The sequence below is a fragment of the Fusarium redolens genome (genome assembly GCF_020744475.1).
Source record: "Fusarium redolens strain MPI-CAGE-AT-0023 chromosome Unknown BKA55scaffold_14, whole genome shotgun sequence".
Classification (NCBI taxonomy): domain Eukaryota; kingdom Fungi; phylum Ascomycota; class Sordariomycetes; order Hypocreales; family Nectriaceae; genus Fusarium; species Fusarium redolens.
This window is the reverse complement of record NW_025763677.1, coordinates 870,899-884,013: the sequence shown is the minus strand read 5'-3', so window position 1 is coordinate 884,013 and position 13,115 is coordinate 870,899. Positions and strand designations below refer to the sequence as shown.

General features: G+C 23.1%; 1 protein-coding gene across 1 annotated transcript; it reads right to left on the bottom strand.

Moving 5' to 3' along the window:
* Positions 1-663: 663 nt before the first annotated feature.
* On the bottom strand, positions 664-2,847 carry BKA55DRAFT_577171 (heterokaryon incompatibility protein-domain-containing protein). Its single transcript, XM_046193571.1, has 2 exons — positions 1,412-2,847; positions 664-1,318 (listed from the first exon to the last, which is right to left on the bottom strand). The coding sequence occupies exons 1-2, from the start codon at positions 2,704-2,706 to the stop codon at positions 880-882; spliced, it is 1,734 nt and encodes a 577-aa protein (XP_046045988.1). The 5' UTR covers positions 2,707-2,847; the 3' UTR covers positions 664-879.
* Between the last annotated feature and the right edge of the window lie 10,268 nt (positions 2,848-13,115).

The window sequence follows — 13,115 nt, the reverse complement described above, 5'->3', positions numbered from 1 at the left end:
CCGAGTTGGAGAAGGATTCGGGCTTCGCTGGAATGGCCACGAGTCGTGGCATCGACTAGAAGCTTTGAGAGGGCAATCCGGGTGGTTGGTCCGCTTATACAGCTCAATTCTTGGGACAGGTTGTCGAGGCCGTTATGTTCTGAAATTAGGATAGAAACATATCGAAGGAAATTATAGGTTTAAAGTGAACCCAACAGATCGTTGGTGCAGCGATAGATGGCCCACTCGATGATGTGAATCAATGGCCCATAGTCGTTAGATTGTAGGCCAACGATGGAATAAGGGTTCCAAGGGACCTGAGCTTGCATAGCTGATACGAGCTGTTGAATGGTTTTGATTTCTTCTCTACGACCTTCTTCATAGGGGAGAAAGCCGGCCAGTAGTGAAATGTCTGCTTGACTATGCAGTTGCGCGTTCAAAGATGCTCTTGTCGGCTGGTTGCTCGGACCGAGAGCAGCGACTGAATTAACTAGATCTGTTAACAAATGGAGTAGTCTTGAGTTCCGAATACTATACCTAGCAGACAAAAAAAGCTCTGGAAATGGAACAATGGGATTGTATCCGTTAGAACGGTTGCCAGGGATGACCAAGTGGGGTCATTACTATGATTGCTGCCGGGCTAGTATCACTTTAAGTAGGAATAATATACTAAATCTTTAAAAGCACTAGTTATGTTATTATCTAGCTTTAGAACCCTTTACTAAGCTTAAGCTAGGGGTCTAGGCTATAGATTGCATAGCCTACGTCGCCGCCACTGCTTATAAAGCCATCGTCTGGGAGCAGAAGTACGCCCACATCGATCACCTGGCAAAAATGAGAGCGCCCATGGACTTGACCACTTGAGTTCCGAAAGCCTGTAGTTGAGACAGAGTCTACATTTCACGTGATACAGAAACTTGACATTGGCCATTTTTCAAAATCACACTCCTCCCCGAACATGGCATTTTCGAGATAGCATTGCCCAATCAGCTTAAATGCCTGCTTCCTTTCGTCAATTGTGCGAATCACCAGCGGTGTTGCAGAGCCATGTGCGATGATGACGGTATCACCGGCTCTCACACAACTCTGAGCTAGCCCGATCCGACCATCTGCTGTTACAAACAACTTCCTGTTCTGAAGTACTAAAACATACTCCTCAAGAAGCAATTTCTCATCGATATATGATTCAGGTTGTTCCTCACTGTTGAGCACATAGAGTAAGCTCTCGAGATTAGCGTGGCTGAGCCCAATAGATTGTCGAAACTCAAGGTCTCTCGCCACTGCCCTCGCGGAGAGATGCGGTATAAAAGACCCATCAGAAATGCAAACACGAAGTACTCTCTTTCTTGTCAGCTGAAACTCGTTTGTTACTCGACGTAAAATCTGACGGAGAGCGGTCATTTGTTCGTCGAGTTTGACGAAGTCGACTAACCGTTGGCGGGATCCGGTTCCTGACAGGATCGGAGACGTCTCGTAAACCGTTGCAATAACTCTTCCTTGCAGTATCAAATGGTTCGGTTCATCAGGCTGTGGGTTTTGTTCTATCCACGGCAAGCCTAAACAAGCGTTGAACGGAACATGGCTGGCTCGAGAGTACAATGGCACACTCAAACGGTCACAACACCAATTTGGAGCCCAGGAGGGATAGTCCTCTGGGAATTCGATGGGGATATGGGATATGCTGGGGGGTTGGCGTGGCGCAACGGCCAAGATGTCCAGGTTCTCTGTCGCCGTAATGATTGTTCTGGCAACTTCAGTGAAGACTCGATGTACAGGTACGTCGTACATTGCCTTGATGTTAATACGGGGGTCCCTGTTCAGCGCAAGAAATGCGTAGACGCGATCCCTTGGCTCAGAAGCCTTGCACTTGCTGCCCATGCGCGAAAGTAGCAGGTGGAAGTCCTCATGCACCTCCTTGGTGTTCTGCATAATCTGGAAAGGGTGATTCTTGCGCAGGTATGAGATCTCGTGACGCAGGAACTTGGAGAAAGTTTCTCTCCCAAGATCTCGGAATAGGCAGGTTACGAGAAACATGGTGTCGGGATGCCAGCGAAATCTTCCGTGCGCGAAGATGGGGTCCTGGGCAAGCACAAATTCCTGCACAACCCACGCTCGCTCAAACCATGGCAACTTCATCATCGAAATCATGGCCTGCTTGTTGAGATAGGCTTCCTGTGAGAGGACGAAAGCATCCATGAGCATCATGTCGGTAGTCAAGGTCGCTGTGGCTGTCTCAAAATCTTGGAATATTCGGTCAATTCGTTCCGCGCCAGTGGCTTCGGTGCCGAGCCAAACGAAAACTCTGCGTGCCCTCCGATATATATCACCCATCATAGGGACTTGGTGGTTCCTCTCGTTGTTGTTGTTCTGGTTGATACAAATCTGGTCGATCCAGAGGAAGCCATCCTCGATGTCGTCAAGTACATGGATCAGGGCCTCTGCAAGGGACTTGGTGATCGGTAAGAGGGTGTTGTCGCATAGTCTGAGCTGATGATCTTGATTCGGGCTTCCCCAGGTGTAGGAAAGGGCAGTGAAAGAGGGAGAGTCCGTAAGCCGGACTCGGTCTATTCCAATCTCACGGGCGATTGTGGTGCGTGTGGATCCTGGGCCACTGATGCTGGTAGAGCATCTGACGGCCCCAGTGGAAGTGAACGTCCTTCGGCAACGCAACATTCTGACCTCCCCATGCTGTAGTGGCATGTAGATATGCATCTTTGGCTCAGGCATAATGGGCGACAGCCACGAATTATAAACTCGAAGACTGTTTCATTAACCAACGGGTCTTATAATCGTCTGCTATTACTTCGTTTGTCCTAATGGTGGCGGACTGGATAGCGCGACTGTGGGGGAGATCTGGTACAAGGGTACTACAGTGATTCCGCAAAGAAATACGGTGGGACATAACCCGGTCTTGAGCTAGTACACGAATATACTGTCACGTGCCAAAAGTCTGGCAATACCAACGCGTCTACCCCGCTTCAGTCAGCATCGCAAAATAATCGTATTATTTAAACATAAGAAATATATACTTAATACCTTCTAAATAATGCAATTTTAATACTAAAGTAAGTTAAAATTACTAAATAAATTAAAAATTTATTTCTTAGTAAAGAATAGCCTTAATAATAAAGGTATATATTAGTAAATAAAGATATATATTAGTAAATAAATAAAAAAAAATATAACCTCTTAATTTACTAATTCTAGGATTATTATTAAAATAATTACTAAGTTAAAAAAAGCAATTTTTTCCCCTTACTTTTAGCTATATATAAGGCTATTAAGCCTTTTAGCTTTTTTATTAATAGTTTAAATAATAAAATACTTATAGCAGGCTATTATTATAAAAGTTGGAATTAAATAAGGTTTATCTACCTTAATAACGCAATTACTACCTTAACTAAGTAATATAAATACTAGCTCTTAGTAGCTAAATTAACCGTCTTCCTTTAACCTACTTAAAGGACTATACCTTAATTAACCTTTATAGTATATTATACCTAATTTATCTATTATACTTAAGTATATTACCTAATCTAACTTCTAATCCTTTTTATTAATAATATAATAGCTATACTACCTTAATATTTATATAAAATAACTTATAACTATATAATTATATTTATTATATAACTAGCTATAATCTTAATTTAGTTATTATGCCTACTTTAAAAGTAGCTAATAAAGAAGAACTCTATATAATATATAGAATAATTATATTATTATAATAAACTATATATTAAAAGGTAAATCTAATTTTATTAAAATAGCTATTTTTAACTATAGCCTAATTTAGTTAATTAATTATATAAATCTAACTTAATTAAGAGATATTATATTTCTAGCTTAGATTATTTAAGAACTATTTAAATTTAAAAAGTTAAAAAGGCTATAAGATATAACTAGCTTTTAATAGTAAAAAAAAGCAGCTATGTTTACTAACTTTATAGGCCTATACTTAGCCTAGTATAAAAAGTAGCTTATTAATATAATTACAAAATAAAATAAGTACTTTATATTCTTTTTATTATATATAAATATAAATAAAGGCAGAGTAAAGGCAGGGTTTAAGAATTTAAAGAAATTATATTAAGTTTACTTTATATAAGTTAGTTAGTAAAAGTTAAATTAACCTTAAGTAATTAAATATATATAATAAGTTATAACATATTTAATAAGCAAGTAACTTAAAAATCCCTTACCTTATAATATTTCTATTTAATTAAATCCTTCTTAACTACTAAGTATACTATAATAATTAAATAAAGCTTATTATAATCCTTGTAGTTCTGTTATATAAAACCTATAAATTTCCCTTAATTAATTAATAACTTATGCTTTCTCCTTATTCTTATTATAAGCTACTTAATAAGACTTATAATTAGACTTATAACTTATATATAAGTACTAACTTATTATAGTAAGTTATTATAAATATATAAAATATATTTATTAATACTTTTATAAATTCTAGCTTACTAACTATTAATATAACTTCTTTATATTAATTAAGCCTAATATATATTAAATTTATTATTAAAAGATATAATATTTTAATAATACTTAATATATACCTTATATAATCTGCTAATAATAAACCTAATATAGCTTAGTTTAATATAGTTAGACCTAATTATTATATATTAATAGCTCTTATTTAAACTATACTATATAAATACTAAGTAATATAAATATAATAGCTATATTAATTACTCCTATTTAGTAAAATATTATTACTAATATTACCTTAACTTTAGTTAATAATAATCTACTTACTAACTAAGATATAAGAGAAAATAATAATAACTTATCTAAAAGTAATAATAACTTTAATATTATCTAGCTTTAATAGTAAATTATTAATATAATTATTAAAATAATAAAGCTTTATTAAATACTTACTAAAGTAATAAACCTCTAAGCCTAATAGGCTAATAATAACTAAAATAAACTTTAAGAAATATATAACTATATTAATATTATTATTTATAATAAAGATACTAAAGAAATCCTTAAGCCTAATTTACCTAAGATATTTAATAAAACTTTAAGTAAACTCTTTATATTCTTTACTTAGTATTAAGCCTTTATATTTTATTATTTAACCTAGTTTATAAAAGAAGTAAATAAAACTAAATATATATTAAAATACCTTAAGGGCACTACTATATAATAGTTTTAATTACTTCTTAAAGACTAAACTACTAAAGAAAACTTAAAAGCCCTTAAACCCTAAACTTATATATTATATATTAATTACCTAGCTTTTAAAAAGGCCTTATAATAAGTATTTAAAATTCTTAATAAAAAAGGATAAGCTAAAAGAAAAATTAAAATACTTAAATAAACTTAATTTATATTTAAGCTTAAAGTAAAATTCCTTTAATTAATATTTAAATTACCTTAAGATTAAAATATACTTATATTATTCTTTTTTAATATACTTAAAGAACTAATATAAGCTAAGCTATATAAAGAAAATAAACCTAAAACCTTAATAAATTATATTAACTAAGTAATTAGAATTAATAATTAGTAATTTGCCTAAAGAACTTAAAACTCTTAATATAATAAATAATAAGATAATAAACCTTATTATAATATTAATTAAAAATAAAAATATAATAATAATATATCTTATAATATTAAAGTAAGAATAATAAAGATTAAAATAATTAAATAAAATAAATTTAAATTATTTACTAAAATTATAATAAAAAAAAATATAAAGATTTAAAATATAAAAACCCTATTAAAATTAATTAAAAATATAAGCTAATACTTAAAAAAAAGAAATATATTAATATTATAAAAAAGAATAATAAACCTTAAATAGTAATTAAAATAATTAATATAACTAAAAAAAAAAATATAATATATTTAATACTAATTTTATTATAATTTTAGATTATTAAAAGTATATAACCTATTTCTTAATAAGAAAGAAACCTTTAAAAAGTATTATCTTAACTTAATATTAAAGAAATAACCTATTTTAAGATATAAAATACTAATTATAATAAAAAAAAGGAAATTAAAAAAAATCCCTTAAATAAAAAAAACTTAAATATATTAAAAATATAAAAGATCTTAAATACTAAAGAAAATAAAATAAATAATAAAAGGATTATTAAAATAAGTAAAGTATTTAATAAAAGAAAACTTAAAACTAAAGATTAAATAATAAAACTAATACTTATATAGAAAAAATAAAATAGTAAATATAATAAGATTATAATAATAATTAAAAAAGGAAAAGAAGTTAACCTTAACCTAAATAATAAATTAAATATTAAAGAATTTAATTAAAGTATTAATTAAGTATTAATAAAACCTTTAAAAAATTAAAAATACCTCTTAAAATTTAAAATAAAATAATTATATATAACCCTTACTTAATAATAAATAATATTCTTATTAAAACTACTTAAGGTAACTTAATAAATATTATAAAGACTTAAGCTATATTAAAGTAATTAAGGTATAAAAGGAACTTAATATTAAGAAATTAAATAAAAAGAGAATTAAATAGTTTAAAATATTAAAATTATACTTAATATAATAAAATTAAAAACTATTTTTAAAATAATAAATACTAAAATATATAAAACTTATTAAAGAAAAAATAATTATAAAATAAGATAATAATATTTATATTTAAGCCTATATAAAAAAGGTAATAAAAGATCTTATAACCCTAAAAGAATATATTTAATTAAAAAAGAATTATAAAGGTATTTATATTACTTAAATTATAAGTAAATATTATAGGTATTATATATATAATATTACTATTTATAGTATTAATAAGATAAAGTAATAAATAATTATTCTTAATTTAAATTAAAAATATTAAAAATAGAAATTATATTTAATTATTAATATAATAAGATATTAAGTTATATAAAGATATAAAGGATTTATATAGCTAGGCTTAAAAGCTTATATAAAGATATATAAAAAAGCCTTAATATATATTTAAAACTTTAAGTATATTATATAATAAAGATAATAAGTATAATATAAAGTTAATATAAAGAAGATAAAGTTATTAATAAAGGTATTACTAAAATATATTAAGATATAAACTAATAAAAAAAGAATATTTTAAAGAAGAATCCTTAAAAATATCTTTAAATAATTTAAAAAAGAATAACTTTAATACTTATTTATAATAGTAAAAAGGAAAAAAGGAAGATTTCTTATTAATTAAGAAAAAAAGATATTACCTTAAATTATAAAATAAGGAAAATAGCTTATAGGAAATACCTAGTAATTATTAATATTAATAAATACCTAAATAACCTAAACTATATTTATAATAAATATAATATAAATTACTTAAATAAGTAAGAAAAAGATTTATATTATTTATAAAAAAGTAATAAATAAGTAAAGAGCTAGAAGAGCTAGAACTCTTAAGAAAGCTTTATAAATAATAATAAAATAAAATTAAAAAACCTACTTATAACTAAAAGTATAAATTAAGGGCAAGTAGCTTAATATACTTATAAATAGTAAAGTAAATATAAATATTATTTCCCTTAATATAGTAAATAAGCTTTATATATTATAAAGATATAAGAAAAAAAAAAATCTATATATTATTAATAAAGAAGGAACTAATTATAAATATAAAAATAAAAAGATTACTAAAGAAATTAATTACCTTAAGGTCTTTATAAATAGAAAAAACTAAAGAATTAACTTTAATATTATCTTAATAAATAGTTTTAACTTAATACTTAAATACCTATAGCTATAATATTATAACCCCTATATTAATTAAAAACTAGCTAAATAAACTATAAAGATTATCCTTTAGATAATAAGTTAAATAATTTAAAAAATAATAATAAGAAATCTTAAACTTTAATTAAAGAGGATAATAAAGTCTAGTATAAAGAATATTTACTATTTTAAAAAGAATATAATATATATATAAAAAAGGCAAAAAAATATATTAGAAAATAATAATAATTCTTAAAGGTTAATTTAGATAATTAAATTAAGATATTAAATAAAAAAAATAAATTACCTTAAAGAATTTAATAATTAACTTAAAAATATATTATTAAAGTATTATATTTATAAAAACTATTTTAAAAAAAACTAAATATTAAGTTACCTTAATATATAAATTATAATAATAAAATTATATTAAAAAATAAAAGAACTTAAAATTCTTCTTATTTATAACCTATTTAGAATAAGCTTAATATACTTAAGGAATAAATAAATAAGTATATTAAGCTTATCTCTAAATAGGTTATAAATAGGAAGAATTTTACATTCTTTCTATCTTTTAATATAATTTTAATATTATAGTCTATATATTAAGGTAACTTAATATTTAGTTCTTTTTTAAAATAGTTTCTTATAGATATAATACTTTAATAATATATTTTTAAGTTAATTATTAAATTCCTTTAAGGCAATTTATTTTATTTATTTAATATCTTAATTTAATTATTTAAATTAACCTTTAAGGATTATTATTATTCTTCTAATATATTCTCTTCTGCCTTTTATATATATATATTATATTCCTTTTAGAATAGGTAAATGCTCTTTATACTAGACTTTACTATCCTCTTTAATTATAGTTTAAGATCTTATATTATTATTTTCTAAATTATTTAACTTATTATCTAAAGGATAATTTTTATAGTTTATCTAGCTAGATTTCTAATTAATATAAGGATTATAGTATTATAGCTATAGGTATTTAAGTATTAAGTTAAAACTATTTATTAAGATAATATTAAAGTTAATTCTTTAGTTTTTTTTTATTTATAAAAACCCTAAGGTAATTAATTTCTTTAGTAATTTTTTTATTTTTATATTTATAATTATTTTCCTTCTCTATTAGTAAGAGTATAAATTTTTCCTTTTTCTTTATATCTTTATAATATTTAAAGCTTATTTATTATATTAAGGGAAATAATATTTATATTTACTTTACTATCTATAAGTATATTAAGCTACTTGCCCTTAATTTATACTTTTAGTTATAAGTAGGTTTTTTAATTTTATTTTATTATTATTTATAAAGCTTTTTCTAAGAGTTTTAGCTCCTCTAGTTCTTTACTTATCTATTACTCTTTTATAATAATATAGACCTTTTCCTTACTTACTTAAGTAGTTTATATTATATTTACTATAAATATAGTATAGGTTATTTAGGTATTTATTAATATTAATAATTACTAGGTATTCTTTATAAGCTATTTTCCTTATTTTATAGTCTAGGATAAGGTCTTTTTCCTCTTAATTAATAAGGGGTCTTCCTTTCTCCCTTTTTACTATTATAAGTAAGTATTAAAGTTATTCTTTTTTTAAATTATTTAAAGATATCTTTTAAGGATTCTTCTTTAGAAAGTTCTTCTTCTTATTAGGTTATATCTTAATATACTTTAGTAATACTATTATTAATAGCTTTATCTTTTTTTAAGTTAACTTTATATTATACTTACTATCTCTATTATATAATATATTTAAAGTTTTAAATATATATTAAAGCTCTTTTATATATTTCTATATAAGCTTTAAGCCTGGCTATATAAAATCCTTTATATCTCTATATAACTTAATATCTTATTATATTAATAATTAAATATAACTTCTATTTTTAATACTCTTTAATCTAAACTAGGAAGTAATTATTTATTACTTTATTTTATTAGTATTATAAATAGTAATATTATATATATAATACCTATAATCTCTATTTATAATTTAAGTAATATAAATACCTTTATAATTCTCTTTCTAGTTAAATATATTCTTTTAGGGTTATAGGATCTTTTACTACCTCCTTTATATAGGCCTAGATATAGATATTATTATCTTATTTTATAATTACTCTTTCTTTAGTAAGTTTTATATATTTCTAGTATTTATTATTTTAAAAATAGTTTTTAAGTTTATTATATTAAGGTATAATTTTAGTATTTTAAATTATTTATTCCTCTTTATATTTAATCTTCTTAGTATTAAATTCCCTTTATACCTTAATTACTTTTTTATAGCCTAGGTCTTTATAATATTTATTAAATTACCTTAAAGTAATTCTAATAAGAATATTATTTACTATTAAGTAAGGGTTATATATAATTATTCTATCTTAAATCTTAAGGGGTATTCTTATCTTTTTAAAGGTTTATATTAATACTTAGTTAATACCTTAGTTAAAGTCTTTAATATTTAATTTATTATTTAGATTAGGGTTAACTTCTTTTCCTTTTTTAATTATTATAATAACCTTATTATATTTATTTTATTTTTTCTATATAAGTATAGGTTCTTATTATTTAATTTTTAATTTTAAGTTTTCTTTTTATTAAATACTTTACTTATTTCTATAACCCTTTTATTATTTATTTTATTTTCTTTAATATTTAAGGTTTTTTATATCTTTAATATATTTAAGTCTTTTTTATTTAAGGGTTTCTTCCTTAATTTCTCTTTTTCTTATTAATATTAGTATTTTATATCCTAAAATAAGTTATTCTTTTAGTATTAAGTTAGGATAATATTTTTTAAAAGTTTTATCCTTATTAAGAAATAGGTTATATACTTCTAGTAGTTTTAAAGTTATAATAAAATTAATACTAAATATATTATATCTATCCTTTCTAGTTATATTAATTATTTTAATTACTATTTAGGGTTTATTATTCTGTTTTATAATATTAATATATTTCTTTTCTTTAAGTATTAATTTATATTTTTAATTAGTTTTAATAAGGTTTTTATATTTTAATTCTCTATATCCTTTCTTATTATAGTTCTAGTAAGTAAGTTTAGACTTATTTTATTTAACTATTTTAATTTCTATTAATCTTACTTTAATATTATAAGATATATTATTATTATATTTCTGTCTTTAATTAGTATTATAATAAGGTTTATTATCTTATTATTTATTATATTAAGAGTTTTAGGTTTTTAAAGTAAATTATTAATTATTAATTCTAATTACTTAGTTAATATAATTTATTAAGGTTTTAAGTTAATCTTCTTTATATAATTTAGCTTATATTAGTTCTTTAAGTATATTAAAGAAAAATAATATAAATATATCTTAATCTTAAGGTAATTTAAATACTAATTAAAGAAATTTTATATTAAGCTTAAATATAAATTAAGTTTATTTAAGTATTTTAATTTTTCTTTTAGCTTATCCTTTTTTATTAATAGTTTTAAATACTTATTATAAGGCTTTCTTAAAAGCTAGGTAGTTAGTATATAGTATATAAGTTTAAGGTTTAAGGGCTTTTAGGTCTCCTTTAGTAATTTAGTCCTTAAGAAATAGCTAGAACTATTATATAGCAGTGCCCCTAAGGTATCCTAATATATACCTAGTTTTATTTACTTCCTCTATAAACTAAGTTAAATAGTAAGATATAAAGGCTTAATACTAAGTAAGGAATATAAAGAGTTTACTTAAAGTTTTATTAAATATCTTAAGTAGGTTAGGCTTAAGGATTCCTTTAGTATCTTTATTATAAGTAATAATATTAGTAAGATTATATATTTCTTAAAGCTTATTCTAGTTATTACTAGCTTATTAGGCTTAGAGGTTTATTACTTTAATAAGTATTTAATAAAGCTTTACTATTTTAATAGTTATATTAATAATTTGCTATTAAAGCTAAATACTATTAGAGTTATTATTACTTTTAAATAAGTTATTATTATTTTCTTTTATATCCTAGTTAATAAGTAAATTATTATTAACTAAAGTTAAGATAATATTAGTAATAGTATTTTACTAAATAGAAGTAATTAATATAGCTATTATATTTATATTACTTAATATTATATAATATAATCTAAATAAGAGCTATTAATATATAATAATTAAGTTTAATTATATTAAGCTAAGCTATATTAAGTTTATTATTAGCAGATTATATAAAGTATAAACTAAGTAGTATTAAAGTATTATATCTCTTAATAATAGGTTTAATATATATTAGGCTTAATTAATATAAAGAAGTTATATTAATAACTAGTAAGCTAGAATTTATAAAAGTGCTAATAAATATATTTTATATACTTATAATAGCTTGCTATAATAAGTTAGTACTTATATATAAGTTATAAGTCTAATTATAAGTCTTATTAAGTAGCTTATAATAAAAGTAAGAGGAAAGCATAAGTTATTAATTAATTAGGGGAAATTTATAGGTTTTATATAACATAACTATAAGGATTGTAATAATTTTATTATATACTTAAATCTTAGAGTTTTTATTTAAGCTTTTTTATTTTATTCTTATAGGTATTTAAGTATACTAGGATAATATCTTTTTTTCTTTTATTATTAATATTTATAATAACTTCCCTAGCTTTATAAGCTATCTTAAGTTAAGTTAGCTACTAGCTATAGCTAGAGGTTAAGGCTTAGCTTATAGTAATAGGTATTATTATATAGATAATACTTAGTATTATATATTATTATCTAAATAAGATCTATTAATATATAATAATTAGGGTTTTTAAATAAGTAAACTAGTTTATATTAAGTATATATTTATAAATTATATATAGTATAATATTAAGTAATTATAAAGTATTATATTTTTTAATAATTAAGTAATATATATTAAGCTTATTAATATAAATATATTTTATTAATAGCTAATAAGCTAAATCTTATAAACATATTAATAAATATATTTTATATACTTAAATATAATTATAGCTTAAAAAAGTAGTTATTAAGTACTTTTTATAGTTATTAATACTTCTAGGAATTACTACTATTTTTAGTTAAATATTAGTAATTAGATCTTGGCAGTTATTTACAAAATCCCCTAGTATATAGTAACTATTTATAATTAAAAGAAAAATATAAAGTATATATAATATAACTGCTAGGATTATAATAGATAAGACCTAATAAAGAGGATATATTATATTATAATCCTAGTAATTATATTATAGATACTTTATAAATTTCCCTTAATTAATTAATAACTTATACTTTTTTTTTATTTTTATTATAAACTATTTAATAAGACTTATAATTAAACTTATAGCTTATATATAAGTACTAACTTATTATTATAAGTTATTATAAATATATAAATTATATTTATTAATACTTTTATAACTTCTAGCTTATT